The sequence below is a fragment of the Bombina bombina genome, chromosome 2, assembly GCF_027579735.1.
Source record: "Bombina bombina isolate aBomBom1 chromosome 2, aBomBom1.pri, whole genome shotgun sequence".
Taxonomy (NCBI): Eukaryota; Metazoa; Chordata; class Amphibia; order Anura; family Bombinatoridae; genus Bombina; species Bombina bombina.
In genome coordinates this window covers 1,286,166,408-1,286,186,652 of record NC_069500.1, presented here as the reverse complement: position 1 = coordinate 1,286,186,652, position 20,245 = coordinate 1,286,166,408, and the positions used below count along the sequence as shown (strand labels likewise).

The window sequence follows — 20,245 nt, the reverse complement described above, 5'->3', positions numbered from 1 at the left end:
ATTACAGCTCATTCCACTAGAGCTGTGGCTTCCACATGGGCTTTCAAGAATGAGGCTTCTGCTGAACAGATTTGTAAGGCAGCGACTTGGTCTTCACTGCATACATTTGCCAAATTTTACAAATTCGATACTTTTGCTTCTTCGGAGGCTATTTTTGGGAGAAAGGTTTTGCAAGCAGTGGTGCCTTCCGTTTAGGTTACCCGACTTGTTCCCTCCCTTCGTCCGTGTCCTAAAGCTTTGGTATTGGTATCCCACAAGTAAGGATGAATCCGTGGACAGGATACACCATGTAAGAGAAAACAGAATTTATGCTTACCTGATAAATTACTTTCTCTTACGGTGTATCCAGTCCACGGCCCGCCCTGGCAATTAAGTCAGGTTCAAATTTAATTTTTTTAAAACTACAGTCACCACTGCATCCTATGGTTTCTCCTTTTTCTCCTAACCGTCGGTCGAATGACTGGGAGGGCGGAGCCTGAGGGGAGCTATATGGACAGCTCTGCTGTGTGCTCTCTTTGCCACTTCCTGTAGGGATTGAGAATATCCCACAAGGATGAATCCGTGGACTGGATACACCGTAAGAGAAAGTAATTTATCAGGTAAGCATAAATTCTGTTTTTCTTTGTTTGGAGTGAGTCCATGAAAACAATTCATAACCTATGGGGAATACTCCATTAAATATCCCTCTAACTACCCCTACCCTCTCAGTAGTTCAAACCAAGGATAAGGAAAAGTAGAGATTTGGCTACAAATAGGAAGAGGAGGGAGTTTAAGAGAGCTGTTGGGGGGGGGGGGGGACCTACACTGCAGAAACTATTTATATATATATATATATATATATATATATATATATTTATTTTTATTTTTTTTTAAAGGGGGGGCGGCTTTTAATTTAGTACTGGCAGACTCTCTGCCAGTACTTAAGATGGCGGTGACAATTGTGGGATGGGGGAGGGAAGAGAGCTGTTTGTGAGGGGTCAGGGGTTGGGATGTGTCAGGTGGGAGACTGATCTCTACACTAAAGCTAAAATTAACACTACAAGCTACCTAATTAACCCCTTCACTGCTGAGCATAATACAAGTGTGGTGCGCAGCAGTATTTAGCTGCCTTCTAATTACCAAAAAGCAACACCAAAGCCATATATGTCTGCCATTTCTAAAGAAAGGGGATCCCAGAGAAGCATTTACAACCATTTGTGCCATAATTGCACAAGCTAATTGTAAATCATTTCAGTGAGGAACCTAAAGTTAGTGAACAATTTTTTTTATTTGATCGCTTTTGACGGTAAAATGGTGGCATGAAATATATCAAAATGGGTCTAGATCAATACTTTGGGATGTCTACTAAAAAAAATATATATACACATGTCAAGGTATATTTAGGAATTCCTGACAGATATCAGTGTTACAATTTAACTATTGCCAATTTTGAAAGAAAAAAGAAATTGGAAATAGCAAAGTGCTACATGTATTTATTGCCCTATAACTTGCAAAAAAGCAAAGGACGTGTAAACATTGGGAATTTCTAAACTCAGGACAAAATTTAGAAACTATTTAGCATGGTTGTTTTTTGTGGTTGTAGATATGTTACAGATTTTGGGGATCAAAGTTAGAAAAAGTGTGTTTTTTCCATTTTTTCATCATATTTTATAAAAAAAAAATATAGTACATTATAAGATATGATGAAAATAATGGTATCTTTAAAAAGTCCATTTAATGCTGAGAAAAATGGTATATAATGTGTGGGTACAGTAAATGAGTAAGAGGAAAATTACAGCTAAAAACAGCAGAAATGTAAAAATAGCCCTGGTCCCAAACGGCCAGAAAATGGAAAAGTAGTCTGGTCACTAAGGGGTTAAAGCAATAGTCTACATTACAATTTTTATTGCTGAAAAAGATAGATAATCTCTTCATTACTCATTCCCCAGTTTTGCATAACCAACACTTGTATAGTAATACACTTTTTACATCTGTACTTACCTTGTATCTAAGCTTCTGCAGACTTTATTTTAGCAAATTAGTGCTGACTCATAAATAACTCAACAGAAGTGAGCATAATATTATGACTATGACACACATGAACCAGCACTGTGAACTGTCAAAATTCACTGAGATAAGAGGCGGTTTCAACAGCTTAGAAATCAGTTTGTAAGCCTACCTAGGTTTATCTTACAACAAAGTATACCAAGGGGGAAAAAAGCAAATTTGAAGATAAAAGTAATTTGGAAAGTTGTATTGCATACCCTATCTGAATCATGATTAATTAATTTTGACTAGACTGTCCCTTTAATAAGATTTTAGATATTAAAGGGACTGTCTAGTCAAAATTAAACTTTCATGATTCAGATAGGGCATGCAATTTTAAACAACTTTCCAATTTACTTCTATTATCTAATTTGCTCAATTGTTTAGATATCCTTTGTTGAAGAAATAGCAATGTACATGTGTGAGCCAATCACACAAGGCCTTTATGTGCAGCAACCAATCAGCAGCTACTGAGCATATTTAGATATGCTTTTCAGCAAGTGATATCAAGAGAATTAAGCAAATTAGATAATAGACGTAAATTAGAAAGTTGTTTAAAATTACATGCTCTTTCTAAATCATGAAAGAAAAAAATTGGGTTTCATGTCCCTTTAAAGAAGCTCTTATTGTAGGAGGCAATCTTAATTTGCCACTAGAACCAGAGAAGATTGCTCAAGGATTAAGAGCCAGATTCCTAAATACGTTCTAAAGGCAGTCAAGGGAGACCTATCTAGCTTGACAACACTCATACTCCCCCATAGATTGAATATTTTTAGATCAGAAAATTACCCATTATTGCAGAGCTCCCACATCTGTAACATCACCTGGTCTGATCATGTCATGCTAGACATGCTAATAGATTAGCCTGATGTTCCCCTTTAAAAAAACGTCCAGACGACATTGGAATTGGGGAATCAGATGAAACAACATCTCTCTCAAACTCCAGAATCATACTTTGCTCACATTGTCCTGGGAGAGACCCCTTCTGCTATGGTATGGGAACCTAGCAAGTGTATACTTAGGGATCAATTTATTAAACAAATAGGCTACTTTATCAAACAATATTGCACTCCGTATGCTTCACTGTTAACATTGCTGTCTACTCCAGAATTTGTATTGTATAAAAAAAAAGAAAATCCCTTTATTAACCATTTTGCATAACTAACACGGTTATATTAATATACTCTTACCTCTGTAATTACCTTGTATCTAAGCCTCTGCAGACTGCCCCCTTATTTCAGTTTTTTGACAGACTTGCATTTTAACCAAGTCTATATGGCACACGTGAACTAGCGCCATCTAGCTGTGAAAACTGTCACATGCATTCAGATAAGAGGCGGCGTTCAAGGGCTTAGAAATTAGCATATCAACCTACCTAGGATTAGCTTTCAAACATTACCAAAACAACAAAGCAAAATTGATGATAAAAGTAAATTGGAAAGTTATTTAAAATGACATGCCCAAACAGAATCATGAAAGTTTAAATTTTGACTAGACTGTCCATTTAAATCCTTTACTAAAGTGAAAAGAAAGAAACGAGAGACAGAACGAGCAAGATAGAGAATGAGAGCAAGAGCGAGAACGAGAGAAACGCAAGAGAGAAAAATGGGAGAAATGAGAGAGAGAAACAAGAGGGAGAATGAGAGAACGAGAGAGAGGGCGAGCGAAAGAAAGCAAAAATGACAGAGCAAAAACAAGACTAGGATGAGAGAGAAAGAGCTAAAACAAGAGTATGGGAGAGAACAAGAGAGATCGAGAGAAGAAGCAAAAATGAGGGAAAACGAGAGATACAAGCAACAGAGAACGAAAACAAAGTATACTTCCAAATGGATATGTTATAAAGCCATAAAGGGATTTCACTTTATCCAGGAAGGCAAGAGAGGGGGCAAACAACAACAGCGTATATAAAAATGTGTTTTTAGTTTTTTAAACATTTCTCTCTAGAAAAAGTAACTGATAAATGAAATCCTTAGTATTAATAATTCAGGGTAAAATACACTTACCTTTCTTTTGAAAGAGTGCATTTAAGAAATTTTCTGCTTGGCATTCAATTTTCTTGGTATTAAAAGGGCCCTGAGATATCAGTTCTTTTGTAGGCGTGGACGGTTCTGAACCAACTGACAGTGAGTAATCCTTAGGAAAAGAGAAGGGAATTTACATTTACATGAAAAATATAAAAATTATTATTCTCTCACATTTTAATTTAAGTGTTTACAATTATTTCCAATTCCACATTTTCCGTTTCCAAAATGATAAAATTTAAGAATGCATGTTTTCTTAGAAAAAGTATTCTTGCCTGATAGAAATTAATTTATTTATTGTTGGTGAGAGTCCACAAGACCTTACTCTTAGGAAGTATTTCACCTGGCCACTAAGAGGAGGCAAAGGCACTTTAAGACCAGAGCTTCAAAATATCCCTCCTACTTCCCTTAACCTCCCAGTATTACATATAGCAAAGGTTAGGAGGAGGAAAACAAAAAATATAGTATAGTTAAGAAGTAGAACTAAAAAACATTGAACAATGGGTGGGTTTGTGGATACTCACCACCAAGATTTTTTCCCCCATGATTTAGATAGAGCATGCAATTTTAAGCAACTTTCAAATTTATTCCTATTAATTTTTCTACGTTCTCTTGCTATAATTATTTGAAAAGCAAGAATGTAAGCATAGGAGCAGGCCCATTTTTGGTTCAGCACCTGGGTTGCGCTTGCTGATTAGTTGCTAAATGTAGCCACCAATCGGCAAGCCCTATCCAGGGTGCAGAACCAAAATTGGGCAGGCTCCTTAATTTAGGTTCCTTTTTTTAAATAAAGATATCAAGAGAACGAAGAAAAATGAATAGGAGTAAATTTGAAAGCTGCTTAAAATTGCATGCTCTATCTGAATCATTAAAGAAAACATTTGGGTTTAGTGTCCCTTTAAATGTAGAGTATAATGAATAAAAGTGCCCCTGTTTTTAAGAGTATTTTTAAAAACCGGGCACTTTCCGAATCATGAAAGAAAAAAAAATTGGGTTTAGTAACCCTGTAAGGTGGTACAGGACCTTAAAGGGCCACTAAACCCAAAATCTTTCTTTCATGGTTCAGATAGAGAATAGAAATTTAAACATTACAATTTACTTCCATTATTTATTTTGCTTCATTTTTAAAATATCCTTAGTTGAAGAAAAAGCAATGCACATGGTGAGCCAATCACGCGAGGCTGCTATGTGCAGCAACCAATCAGCAGCTAGTGAGCATATCTAGACATGCTTTTCATCAAAGAATATCAAGAGAATAAAACAAATTAGATAATATAAGTAAATTTGAAAGATGTTTAAAATTGCATTCTTTTTCTAAATCAGAAAAGAAAATATGAGGGTGGCATGTCCCTTTAACCCTGGGAAGCTATACCAAAGCTGTAGAGTCCACAAAATAAATGTATGGGACACAAAACTGAAATAGGTAGGCACGTATTTACTAGAACCACCTCCTAAAAGAACTTTCCTGCCAAATGCTGCCTCAGCTGAGGAAAACACATCAGAATGATAACCTTGTAAAAGTGGGTAAAGAGGACCAAGTTGCAGTTTTGCTAATGTGTTCTACTGAAGTCTCATTCTTGAAAGCATAGGAAGCAGAAACAGAACAAGTGGAATGAGCAGCAATTCTTAAAGGCTGTGAGTGCCCCGCCTCCAAGTAAGCTTTGCAAATCAAACTCTTCAATCAAGAAATTACAGAAAGAGAAGTGGCCTTCTGGCCCTTACGTTTGCCTGAAAACAAAACAAATAAACTTGAGGATTGACGAAAATCCTTAGTTGCTTGTAAATATTTACTTTAACGCCCTGACCACATCCAAATTTTACAATCTCTACATTAAGGATTTGGACACAGACAGACAGCACAACAACAATCTCCTGATTAGTATTCCCTGGAGAAACTACCTAAACCAAAAAACTAGATAAAGTATGTAGTACTGCCTAGTCCTGGTGAAAAACCAAATATGGAGGCTCACAAGAAAGAGCTGACAAGTCAGACACCCTCCTAGCTGAGGAAAGAGGAAGTAAAAACAAAAAATGTAAAATAACTGATTATCTATAGAATGTATGGGTAAAAAAAGATTGCAGAACTCTGAAAACTTAATTTAAAATCCAGAGTCGAAATAGGCTTAATAACAGGACAAAGTTTAATCAAGGCATGAACGCCTAAATATCAAGCAGTCAAGCAAGTTTCCTATGAAAAAGAACAGAAAGATCAGAAATATGACCCTTAATAGTACTGACTGATAAACCCTTGTCTAGGCCATACTGAAGGAACCGAATGCCACGTATAGCCACAAACAGAACATCAAGCAAAAACAGAATTTATGTTTACCTGATAAATTACTTTCTCCAACGGTGTGTCCGGTCCACGGCGTCATCCTTACTTGTGGGATATTCTCTTCCCCAACAGGAAATGGCAAAGAGCCCAGCAAAGCTGGTCACATGATCCCTCCTAGGCTCCGCCTACCCCAGTCATTCGACCGACGTTAAGGAGGAATATTTGCATAGGAGAAACCATATGGTACCGTGGTGACTGTAGTTAAAAAAATAAATTATCAGACCTGATTAAAAAACCAGGGCGGGCCGTGGACCGGACACACCGTTGGAGAAAGTAATTTATCAGGTAAACATAAATTCTGTTTTCTCCAACATAGGTGTGTCCGGTCCACGGCGTCATCCTTACTTGTGGGAACCAATACCAAAGCTTTAGGACACGGATGAAGGGAGGGAGCAAATCAGGTCACCTAAATGGAAGGCACCACGGCTTGCAAAACCTTTCTCCCAAAAATAGCCTCAGAAGAAGCAAAAGTATCAAACTTGTAAAATTTGGTAAAAGTGTGCAGTGAAGACCAAGTCGCTGCCCTACATATCTGATCAACAGAAGCCTCGTTCTTGAAGGCCCATGTGGAAGCCACAGCCCTAGTGGAATGAGCTGTGATTCTTTCGGGAGGCTGCCGTCCGGCAGTCTCGTAAGCCAATCTGATGATGCTTTTAATCCAAAAAGAGAGAGAGGTAGAAGTTGCTTTTTGACCTCTCCTTTTACCGGAATAAACAACAAACAAGGAAGATGTTTGTCTAAAATCCTTTGTAGCATCTAAATAGAATTTTAGAGCGCGAACAACATCCAAATTGTGCAACAAACGTTCCTTCTTTGAAACTGGTTTCGGACACAGAGAAGGTACGATAATCTCCTGGTTAATGTTTTTGTTAGAAACAACTTTTGGAAGAAAACCAGGTTTAGTACGTAAAACCACCTTATCTGCATGGAACACCAGATAAGGAGGAGAACACTGCAGAGCAGATAATTCTGAAACTCTTCTGGCAGAAGAAATTGCAACTAAAAACAAAACTTTCCAAGATAATAACTTAATATCAACGGAATGCAAGGGTTCAAACGGAACCCCCTGAAGAACTGAAAGAACTAAATTGAGACTCCAAGGAGGAGTCAAAGGTTTGTAAACAGGCTTAATTCTAACCAGAGCCTGAACAAAGGCTTGAACATCTGGCACAGCAGCCAGTTTTTTGTGAAGTAACACTGACAAGGCAGAAATCTGTCCCTTCAGGGAACTTGCAGATAATCCTTTTTCCAATCCTTCTTGAAGGAAGGATAGAATCCTAGGAATCTTAACCTTGTCCCAAGGGAATCCTTTAGATTCACACCAACAGATATATTTTTTCCAAATTTTGTGGTAAATCTTTCTAGTTACAGGCTTTCTGGCCTGAACAAGAGTATCGATAACAGAATCTGAGAACCCTCGCTTCGATAAAATCAAGCGTTCAATCTCCAAGCAGTCAGCTGGAGTGAAACCAGATTCGGATGTTCGAACGGACCCTGAACAAGAAGGTCTCGTCTCAAAGGTAGCTTCCAAGGTGGAGCCGATGACATATTCACCAGATCTGCATACCAAGTCCTGCGTGGCCACGCAGGAGCTATCAAGATCACCGACGCCCTCTCCTGATTGATCCTGGCTACCAGCCTGGGGATGAGAGGAAACGGCGGGAACACATAGGCTAGTTTGAAGGTCCAAGGTGCTACTAGTGCATCCACTAGAGCCGCCTTGGGATCCCTGGATCTGGACCCGTAGCAAGGAACTTTGAAGTTCTGACGAGAGGCCATCAGATCCATGTCTGGAATGCCCCACAGCTGAGTGACTTGGGCAAAGATTTCCGGATGGAGTTCCCACTCCCCCGGATGCAATGTCTGACGACTCAGAAAATCCGCTTCCCAATTTTCCACTCCTGGGATGTGGATAGCAGACAGGTGGCAGGAGTGAGACTCCGCCCATAGAATGATTTTGGTCACTTCTTCCATCGCTAGGGAACTCCTTGTTCCCCCCTGATGGTTGATGTACGCAACAGTTGTCATGTTGTCTGATTGAAACCGTATGAACTTGGCCCTCGCTAGCTGAGGCCAAGCCTTGAGAGCATTGAATATCGCTCTCAGTTCCAGAATATTTATCGGTAGAAGAGATTCTTCCCGAGACCAAAGACCCTGAGCTTTCAGGGATCCCCAGACCGCGCCCCAGCCCATCAGACTGGCGTCGGTCGTGACAATGACCCACTCTGGTCTGCGGAATGTCATCCCTTGTGACAGGTTGTCCAGGGACAGCCACCAACGGAGTGAGTCTCTGGTCCTCTGATTTACTTGTATCTTCGGAGACAAGTCTGTATAGTCCCCATTCCACTGACTGAGCATGCACAGTTGTAATGGTCTTAGATGAATGCGCGCAAAAGGAACTATGTCCATTGCCGCTACCATCAACCCGATCACTTCCATGCACTGAGCTATGGAAGGAAGAGGAACGGAATGAAGTATTCGACAAGAGTCTAGAAGTTTTGTTTTTCTGGCCTCTGTCAGAAAAATCCTCATTTCTAAGGAGTCTATTATTGTTCCCAAGAAGGGAACCCTTGTTGACGGGGATAGAGAACTCTTTTCAACGTTCACTTTCCATCCGTGAGATCTGAGAAAGGCCAGGACAATGTCCGTGTGAGCCTTTGCTTGAGGAAGGGACGACGCTTGAATCAGAATGTCGTCCAAGTAAGGTACTACAGCAATGCCCCTTGGTCTTAGCACAGCTAGAAGGGACCCTAGTACCTTTGTGAAAATCCTTGGAGCAGTGGCTAATCCGAAAGGAAGCGCCACGAACTGGTAATGTTTGTCCAGGAATGCGAACCTTAGGAACCAATGATGTTCCTTGTGGATAGGAATATGTAGATACGCATCCTTTAAATCCACCGTGGTCATGAATTGACCTTCCTGGATGGAAGGAAGAATAGTTCGAATGGTTTCCATCTTGAACGATGGAACCTTGAGAAACTTGTTTAAGATCTAAGATTGGTCTGAACGTTCCCTCTTTTTTGGGAACTATGAACAGATTGGAGTAGAACCCCATCCCTTGTTCTCTTAATGGAACAGGATGAATCACTCCCATTTTTGACAGGTCTTCTACACAATGTAAGAATGCCTGTCTTTTTATGTGGTCTGAAGACAACTGAGACCTGTGGAACCTCCCCCTTGGGGGAAGTCCCTTGAATTCCAGAAGATAACCTTGGGAGACTATTTCTAGCGCCCAAGGATCCAGAACATCTCTTGCCCAAGCCTGAGCGAAGAGAGAGAGTCTGCCCCCCACCAGATCCGGTCCCGGATCGGGGGCCAACATTTCATGCAGTCTTGGTAGCAGTGGCAGGTTTCTTGGCCTGCTTTCCCTTGTTCCAGCCTTGCATTGGTCTCCAAGCTGGCTTGGCTTGAGAAGTATTACCCTCTTGCTTAGAGGACGTAGCACCTTGGGCTGGTCCGTTTCTACGAAAGGGACGAAAATTAGGTTTATTTTTTGCCTTGAAAGGCCGATCCTGAGGAAGGGCGTGGCCCTTACCCCCAGTGATATCAGAGATAATCTCTTTCAAGTCAGGGCCAAACAGCGTTTTCCCCTTGAAAGGAATGTTAAGTAGCTTGTTCTTGGAAGACGCATCAGCCGACCAAGATTTCAACCAAAGCGCTCTGCGCGCCACAATAGCAAACCCAGAATTCTTAGCCGCTAACCTAGCCAATTGCAAAGTGGCGTCTAGGGTGAAAGAATTAGCCAATTTGAGAGCATTGATTCTGTCCATAATCTCCTCAAAAGGAGGAGAATCACTATCGACCGCTTTTATCAGATCATCGAACCAGAAACATGCGGCTGTAGCGACAGGGACAATGCAAGAAATTGGTTGTAGAAGGTAACCTTGCTGAACAAACATCTTTTTAAGCAAACCTTCTAATTTTTTATCCATAGGATCTTTGAAAGCACAACTATCCTCTATGGGTATAGTGGTGCGTTTGTTTAAAGTGGAAACCGCTCCCTCGACCTTGGGGACTGTCTGCCATAAGTCCTTTCTGGGGTCGACCATAGGAAACAATTTTTTAAATATGGGGGGAGGGACGAAAGGAATACCGGGCCTTTCCCATTCTTTATTAACAATGTCCGCCACCCGCTTGGGTATAGGAAAAGCTTCTGGGAGCCCCGGCACCTCTAGGAACTTGTCCATTTTACATAGTTTCTCTGGGATGACCAACTTGTCACAATCATCCAGAGTGGATAATACCTCCTTAAGCAGAATGCGGAGATGTTCCAACTTAAATTTAAATGCAATCACATCAGGTTCAGCCTGTTGAGAAATGTTCCCTGAATCAGTAATTTCTCCCTCAGACAAAACCTCCCTGGCCCCATCAGACTGGGTTAGGGGCCCTTCAGAAATATTAATATCAGAGTCGTCATGCTCTTCAGTATCTAAAACAGAGCAGCCGCGCTTACGCTGACAAGTGTTCATTTTGGCTAAAATGTTTTTGACAGAATTATCCATTACAGCCGTTAATTGTTGCATAGTAAGGAGTATTGGCGCGCTAGATGTACTAGGGGCCTCCTGAGTGGGCAAGACTCGTGTAGACGAAGGAGGGAATGATGCAGTACCATGCTTACTCCCCTCACTTGAGGAATCATCTTGGGCATCATTGTCATTATCACATAAATCACATTTATTTAAATGAATAGGAATTCTGGCTTCCCCACATTCAGAACACAGTCTATCTGGTAGTTCAGACATGTTAAACAGGCATAAACTTGATAACAAAGTACAAAAACGTTTTAAAATAAAACCGTTACTGTCACTTTAAATTTTAAACTGAACACACTTTATTACTGCAATTGCGAAAAAACATGAAGGAATTGTTCAAAATTCACCATATTTTCACCACAGTGTCTTAAAGCCTTAAAAGTATTGCACACCAAATTTGGAAGCTTTAACCCTTAAAATAACGGAACCGGAGCCGTTTTAAACTTTAACCCCTTTACAGTCCCTGGTATCTGCTTTGCTGAGACCCAACCAAGCCCAAAGGGGAATACGATACCAAATGACGCCTTCAGAAAGTCTTTTCTAAGTATCAGAGCTCCTCTCACATGCGACTGCATGCCATGCCTCTCAAAAACAAGTGCGCCACACCGGCGCGAAAATGAGGCTCTGCTTATGCTTTGGGAAAGCCCCTAAGGAATAAGGTGTCTAATACAGTGCCTGCCGATATTATTATATCAAAATACCCAGATAAAATGATTCCTCAAGGCTAAATATGTGTTAATAATGAATCGATTTAGCCCAGAAAAAGTCTACAGTCTTAATAAGCCCTTGTGAAGCCCTTATTTACAATCGTAATAAACATGGCTTACCGGATCCCATAGGGAAAATGACAGCTTCCAGCATTACATCGTCTTGTTAGAATGTGTCATACCTCAAGCAGCAAGAGGCTGCACACTGTTCCCCCAACTGAAGTTAATTGCTCTCAACAGTCCTGTGTGGAACAGCCATGGATTTTAGTTACGGTTGCTAAAATCATTTTCCTCATACAAACAGAAATCTTCATCTCTTTTCTGTTTCTGAGTAAATAGTACATACCAGCACTATTTCAAAATAACAAACTCTTGATTGAATAATAAAAACTACAGTTAAACACTAAAAAACTCTAAGCCATCTCCGTGGAGATGTTGCCTGTACAACGGCAAAGAGAATGACTGGGGTAGGCGGAGCCTAGGAGGGATCATGTGACCAGCTTTGCTGGGCTCTTTGCCATTTCCTGTTGGGGAAGAGAATATCCCACAAGTAAGGATGACGCCGTGGACCGGACACACCTATGTTGGAGAAATATGCCTTCCAAACCATGTGGTAAATTTTTATTGTAAAAGGCTTACATGCCAGAATTAAGGTTTCTATTAGTGTCAAAGAAATCTCTCAGAGAGAATTAAATGTTCAATCTCCAGGCTGTTAAATTGATAAATTTAAGGTTTTGATAAAAGAATGTCCTTTGAGATGGTAGATCTGAATGTTGAGGCAGATGCCACGGAGCAGCACTGGACATTTGGACCAGATCTACATACCACGTCCTGTGTGGCTACGCAGGAGCTATCAATATTGCCAAAATTTGTTTCTGCTTTATTCAAGCAATCACTCGTGGAAGAAGCACAATTGGTGTAAACCGATAAACTAGGTAAGGCCAAGGCACTGCTAGGGTGTCTCAATTCCCCAGCCGATCTCTCGACCTTGACCCATATCTGGTGAGTTTTTGGTCCAGCCAAGATGCCATCAAATCTATTTCTGGCAACACCCAGTGAAGAACCAACTGGTCAAAAAAGTTCTGATTGAGTGACCATTTTTCTCGGTGTAAGTTTCAATGATTCAGGTAATCCGCTTCCTAGTTATTTACCCAGGAATGTGAATAACTCAGATGGTACACTGGTGTAACTCTGCCCAATTTATTATACAACCTCTCTCATCGCTAAAGCACTGTGGGTGCCCCCATGATGAATGATATAGGCCACCGCCGTAATGTCTGACTGAAAACGAATGAAAGTAACCTGAAAAGTGCACAAAGATCCAATAAATTTATTGAAAGTGTGAACACCTGAGGAGACCAGGCTCCATGACCGCGACGAGGACCCCAGACCGCTCCCCAACCTGACAAACTGGTGTGTCTGTAGTGATTATTTCCCAAGATGGACGCAGGAAACTAATCCCAAGCCACCAGAGTAGGCGTTAACCATCAAGACAGACTGCTTGATCAACGGCTCCAAACAAATTAACGGAGACAGGTTGGAGAGATTGTGATTACACTGCCATAGCATGGATACTTGCAGCAGAGGCAAATTAAATCTTGCAAAAGGAATGCCATCTGATGCTGCCACCATCAGGCCCACTACCTACCTCCATGCACTGAGCACTTGTAGGATGAGGAATAGACTATAGATTCCTGCAAACCGATTGTAGCTTGAGTTTTCATTGGTTGGTCAGAAACGGAGTCTATGATGAACCCCAGAAAGAAAACCCTTGTAAGTGAAGTAAACAAACTCTTGGCTAGATTTACCTTCCAGACATGACTGCGAAGAAACCAAAAGAAGTTTCTCTGTATGAGCAGTTGCTAAAGGTAAAGACTGAACCAATGCCATCTAAAATAGAAAGCCACTGCTATTCACTGTGCTCTGACTACTGAAAGGAGTGCCCCCAAGACCTTGGAGCTGTAGAAAGACCAGAGGGGAGAGCTATAATCTGTTAGTGCATGTCCAAGAAGGAACAAAAAGGAAGAAATTGAGGATGATCCTTGTGAAAGGAACTGTGTAGATATAGCATCCTTCAGGTCTACAGTTGTCACAAATTGACTCTGATGGACTAACAGAAGAATTGACTAGATAGTTGACATCTTGAAGGAGGGAACCCTTAAAAACTTGTTTAAAGGTTTTGAGATCCAGACCGGGTCTGAATTTTTACTTTTTAGGAACAATAAACCGATTGGAATAGAAACCTTTCCCTCGATCTGTGTTCGAAAATGGAACTCCTCCTCCCATGTTTTCCAGATCCTGCTCTCACTTGAAGAAAGTCGCTATCTTTTCTGGTCTTCTTGAGACATGCAACAGAATAAACCTCTCGAGGGGGCCGAATCCAAAAGCCTATTCTGTATCCATGTAAAATGATTCACAAAACACAGGGATCCAGAACAGACAGAGACCAGGCCTTTCGAAAACCTGCCCTCTACCAGCGAATAATCTGTTGCTGGGTCCGCTCCATCATGCAGACTTGGAATTGGAGAAAGACTTCTTGTTCTGCTTGGATTTGTTCCATACAGGATTGGATCTCCAGGAGAACTTGGTAGAATCAGAATACTGAGAGCAAAATGAATTTTGGTTCCTTGATTGGCGAAAGGAACAAAAGTGAGATCCAGATTTACCCTTAGGCCTAGATATTTTTTTTTTTAATCCTGAGGCAAAAAAACTCCCTTTCCTTCCTTAACGGTGGAAAAAGATGAGTCCAAACCAGTATCGAACAGTCTCTCTCTCTGGACTTTGATACAGTGTCCAAAGACCAAGACTTTAACCAAAGAGCCCTTCTAGCAAGTACAGCTAAAGCTGTATTTTTTGCATTGCTACATATGATCTGAATAACTGCTTCACAGATTAACAAATTTGCCAAATGCAAAAAGTGAATGCATTCCTGAATATCATCTAAAGACTACATTATCTGAAACTAGATCAGATAGTGGATCACACCATGCATTTGCTGCTACCCCAGTGATGGCCTTGCACAGAAAACCTTCCAATTTTCGGTCTATTGGCTTATTGAAGGAAGTGCTATGCTCAAAAGGAATGGTAGTTCCTTTGTCCACCTTTGAAATGGATTCCCAAAGTAACATCTGGAAGAGGAAATCATTTTTTAAATGTAGGAAAAGGAATAAATGGAACTTCAGGTTTATCCCATTCCTTAGTAATGATTTCAGTAACCTAGACAGAAACTGGAAAACCCCTACAGTCCTAGACTTTGGTTCGAAAACACTATTCAGTTTCTGTAGTGGCTTATACTTCACCGGTTTAGGGTCCTGGACTTCTAACGTCTCCAATACTTCCTTAAAGGGACAGTCAACACCAGATTTTTTGTTGTTTAAAAAGATAGATAATCCCTTTATTATCCATTCCCCAGTTTTGCATAACCAACACAGTTATAATGATACACATTTTACCTCTGTAGTTACCTTGTATCTAAGCCTCTGCAGACTGCCCCCTTATTTCAGTTCTTTTGACAGACTTGTATTTTAGCCAATCAGTGCTCACTCCTTGGTAACTTCACGTGCGTGAGCTCAATGTTATCTATATGAAACACATGAACTAATGCACTCTAGTGGTGAAAAACTGTCAAAATGCATTAAGATTAGAGGCGGCCTTCAAGGTCTAAGAAATTGGCCTATGAACCTCCTAGGTTTAGCTTTCAATACCAAGAGAACAAAGCAAAATTGATGATACAAGTAAATTGGAAAGGTGTTTAAAATTACATGCTCTATTTGAATCATGAAAGTTGTTTTGTTTTTTTTTACTTGACTCCATTAAATGTTCTAACCTAAATTGAAAAGTGGAATCCTCAAATACTTTTTCTGAGGTTGAAGATAAAACAGAATTTATGCTTACCTGATAAATTACTTTCTCCAACGGTGTGTCCGGTCCACGGCGTCATCCTTACTTGTGGGATATTCTCTTCCCCAACAGGAAATGGCAAAGAGTCCCAGCAAAGCTGGTCACATGATCCCTCCTAGGCTCCGCCCACCCCAGTCATTCGACCGACGGACAGGAGGAAATATATATAGGAGAAACCATATGATACCGTGGTGACTGTAGTTAGAGAAAATAATTAATCAGACCTTATTAAAAAACCAGGGCGGGCCGTGGACCGGACACACCGTTAGAGAAAGTAATTTATCAGGTAAGCATAAATTCTGTTTTGTCCAACATTGGTGTGTCCGGTCCACGGCGTCATCCTTACTTGTGGGAACCAATACCAAAGCTTTAGGACACGGATGAAGGGAGGGAGCAAATCAGGTCACCTAAATGGAAGGCACCACGGCTTGCAAAACCTTTCTCCCAAAAATAGCCTCCGAAGAAGCAAAAGTATCAAATTTGTAAAATTTGGCAAAAGTGTGCAGTGAAGACCAAGTCGCTGCCTTACATATCTGGTCAACAGAAGCCTCGTTCTTGAAGGCCCATGTGGAAGCCACAGCCCTAGTGGAGTGAGCTGTGATTCTTTCAAGAGGCTGCCGTCCGGCAGTCTCATAAGCCAATCGGATAATGCTTTTAAGCCAAAAGGAAAGAGAGGTAGAAGTCGCTTTTTGACCTCTCCTTTTACCAGAATAAACAACAAACAAGGAAGATGTTTGTCTGAAATCTTTAGTAGCCTCTAAATAGAATTTTAGAGCACGGACTATGTCCAAATTGTGTAACAAACGTTCCTTCTTTGAAACTGGATTCGGACACAAAGAAGGTACAACTATCTCCTGGTTAATATTTTTGTTGGAAACAACTTTCGGAAGAAAACCAGGCTTAGTACGCAAAACCACCTTATCTGCATGGAACACCAGATAGGGCGGAGAACACTGCAGAGCAGATAACTCTGAAACTCTTCTAGCAGAAGAAATTGCAACCAAAAACAAAACTTTCCAAGATAATAACTTAATATCTACGGAATGTAAGGGTTCAAACGGAACCCCTTGAAGAACTGAAAGAACTAGATTTAGACTCCAGGGAGGAGTCAAAGGTCTGTAAACAGGCTTGATCCTAACCAGAGCCTGAACAAATGCTTGAACATCTGGCACAGCTGCCAGTCTTTTGTGAAGTAAAACAGATAAAGCAGAGATCTGTCCCTTCAGAGAACTTGCAAATAATCATTTCTCCAAATCTTCTTGTAGAAAGGATAGAATCTTAGGAATTTTTATCTTGTTCCATGGGAATCCTTTAGATTCACACCAACAGATATATTTTTTCCATATTTTATGGTAAATTTTTCTAGTTACAGGCTTTCTAGCCTGAATCAGAGTATCTATTACAGAATCTGAAAACCCACGCTTTGATAAAATCAAGCGTTCAATCTCCAAGCCGTCAGTTGGAGGGAAACCAGATTCGGATGTTCGAATGGACCCTGAACAAGAAGGTCCTGTCTCAAAGGTAGCTTCCATGGTGGAGCCGATGACATATTCACCAGGTCTGCATACCAAGTCCTGCGTGGCCACGCAGGAGCTATCAAGATCACTGAGGCCCTCTCCTGATTGATCCTGGCTACCAGCCTGGGGATGAGAGGAAACGGTGGGAATACATAAGCTAGGTTGAAGGTCCAAGGTGCTACTAGTGCATCTACTAGGGTCGCCTTGGGATCCCTGGATCTGGACCCGTAGCAAGGAACCTTGAAGTTCTGACGAGACGCCATGAGATCCATGTCTGGAATGCCCCATAATTGAGTTATTTGGGCAAAGATTTCCGGATGGAGTTCCCACTCCCCCGGATGGAATGTCTGACGACTCAGAAAATCCGCTTCCCAATTTTCCACTCCTGGGATGTGGATCGCAGACAAGTGGCAGGAGTGATCCTCCGCCCATTGAATTATCTTGGTCACTTCTTTCATCGCCAGGGAACTCCTTGTTCCCCCCTGATGATTGATATATGCAACGGTCGTCATGTTGTCTGACTGAAACCTTATGAATTTGGCCTTTGCTAGTTGAGGCCAAGCTCTGAGAGCATTGAATATCGCTCTCAGTTCCAGAATGTTTATCGGGAGAAGAGACTCTTCCCGAGACCATAGACCCTGAGCTTTCAGGGATTCCCAGACCGCGCCCCAGCCCACTAGGCTGGCGTCGGTCGTGACAATGACCCACTCTGGTCTGCGGAAGCTCATTCCCTGTGACAGATTGTCCAGGGTCAGCCACCAACGGAGTGAATCTCTGGTCTTTTGATCTACTTGAATCATCGGAGACAAGTCTGTATAATCCCCATTCCACTGTCAGAGCATGCACAGTTGTAATGGTCTTAGATGAATTCGTGCAAAAGGAACTATGTCCATTGTTGCAACCATCAATCCTATTACTTCCATGCACTGCGCTATGGAAGGACGAGGAACAGAATGAAGTACTTGACAAGAGCTTAGAAGTTTTGATTTTCTGACCTCTGTCAGAAAAATCCTCATTTCTAAGGAATCTATTATTGTTCCCAAGAAGGGAACTCTTGTTGACGGGGACAGAGAACTTTTTTTCTTTGTTCACCTTCCATCCGTGAGATCTGAGAAAGGCTAGGACGATGTCCGTATGAGCCTTTGCTTTTGACAGGGACGACGCTTGAATCAGGATGTCGTCCAAGTAAGGTACTACTGCAATGCCCCTTGGTCTTAGAACCGCTAGAAGGGACCCTAGTACCTTTGTGAAAATCCTTGGAGCAGTGGCTAATCCGAATGGAAGTGCCACAAACTGGTAATGCTTGTCCAGAAAAGCGAACCTTAGGAACTGATGATGTTCCTTGTGGATAGGAATATGTAGGTACGCATCCTTTAAATCCACGGTAGTCATAAATTGATTTTCCTGGATAGTAGGTAGGATCGTTCGAATAGTTTCCATTTTGAACGATGGTACCCTGAGAAATTTGTTTAGGATCTTTAGATCCAAAATTGGTCTGAATGTTCCCTCTTTTTTGGGAACTATGAACAGATTGGAATAAAATCCCATTCCTTGTTCTCTTATTGGAACTGGATGTATCACTCCCATCTTTAACAGGTCTTCTACACAATGTAAGAATGCCTGTCTCTTTATTTGGTTTGAAGATAATTGAGACCTGTGGAACCTTCCCCTTGGGGGTAGTTCCTTGAATTCCAGGAGATAACCTTGAGAAACTATTTCTAGCGCCCAAGGATCCTGAACATCTCTTGCCCAAGCCTGAGCAAAGAGAGAAAGTCTGCCCCCCACTAGATCCAGTCCCGGATCGGGGGCTATCCCTTCATGCTGTTTTGGTAGCAGTGGTAGGCTTCTTGGCCTGCTTACCCTTGTTCCAGCCTTGCATTGGTTTCCAGGCTGGTTTGGGTTGTGAAGTATTACCCTCTTGCTTAGAGGATACAGAATTAGAGACTGGTCCGTTTCTGCGAAAGGGACGAAAATTAGGCTTATTTTTAGCCTTAAAAGACCTATCCTGTGGGAGGGCGTGGCCCTTTCCCCCAGTGATGTCTGAAATAATCTCTTTCAAATCAGGTCCAAATAATGTTTTACCTTTGAAAGGAATGTTAAGCAATTTTGTCTTGGAAGACACATCCGCTGACCAAGACTTTAGCTAAAGCGCTCTGCGCGCCACGACAGCAAACACTGAATTTTTCGCCGCTAATCTAGCTAATTGCAAAGCGGCATCTAAAACAAAAGAGTTAGCCAATTTAAGTGCTTGAACTCTGTCCATAACCTCCTCATACGAAGATTCTTTACTGAGCGATTTTTCTAGTTCCTCGAACCAGAAACACGCTGCCGTAGTGACAGGAACAATGCATGAAATTGGTTGTAGAAGGTAACCTTGCTGTACAAAAATCTTTTTAAGCAAACCCTCTAATTTCTTATCCATAGGATCTTTGAAAGCACAACTATCTTCGATAGGAATAGTAGTGCGTGTTTAGATTAGAAACCGCCCCCTCGACCTTGGGGACTGTCTGCCATAAGTCCTTTCTGGGGTCGACTATAGGAAAATAATTTCTTAAATATAGGGGGGGGAACAAAAGGTATGCCGGGCCTTTCCCACTCTTTATTTACTATGTCCGCCACCCGCTTGGGTATAGGAAAAGCGTCGGGGGGCACCGGAACCTCTAGGAACTTGTCCATCTTACATAATTTCTCTGGAATGACCAAATTCTCACAATCATCCAGAGTAGATAACACCTCCTTAAGCAGTGCGCTGAGATGTTCTAATTTAAATTTAAATGTCACAACATCAGGTTCAGCTTGATGAGAAATTTTTCCTGAATCTGAAATTTCTCCATCAGACAAAACCTCCCTCATGGCCCCTTGAGATTGGTGTGAGGGTATGTCAGAACAGTTATCATCAGCGTCCTCTTGCTCTTCAGTGTTTAAAACAGAGCAATCGCGCTTTCTCTGATAAGTAGGCATTTTGGATAAAAACATAATTTATGCTTACCTGATAAATTCCTTTCTCCTGTAGTGTAGTCAGTCCACGGGTCATCATTACTTATGGGATATTAACTCCTCCCCAACAGGAAGTGCAAGAGGATCACCCAAGCAGAGCTGCTATATAGCTCCTCCCCTCTACGTCACACCCAGTCATTCGACCGAGAACCAAACGAGAAAGGAGAAACTATAGGGTGCAGTGGTGACTGGAGTATAATTAAAAAATTTA

At 41.4% G+C, this 20,245-nt stretch overlaps 1 protein-coding gene across 2 annotated transcripts in view; it reads right to left on the bottom strand.

Annotated features, from left to right (window-relative positions):
- LCORL (ligand dependent nuclear receptor corepressor like) overlaps nt 1–20,245 on the bottom strand; it is a 675,371-nt gene that overhangs the window by 423,408 nt on the left and 231,718 nt on the right. For both annotated transcript variants that reach the window (XM_053704102.1, XM_053704103.1), the window contains exon 4: nt 4,029–4,158. In XM_053704102.1, coding sequence (XP_053560077.1) covers nt 4,029–4,158 — 130 coding nt within the window. The remainder of the gene's footprint in view (nt 1–4,028; nt 4,159–20,245) is intronic.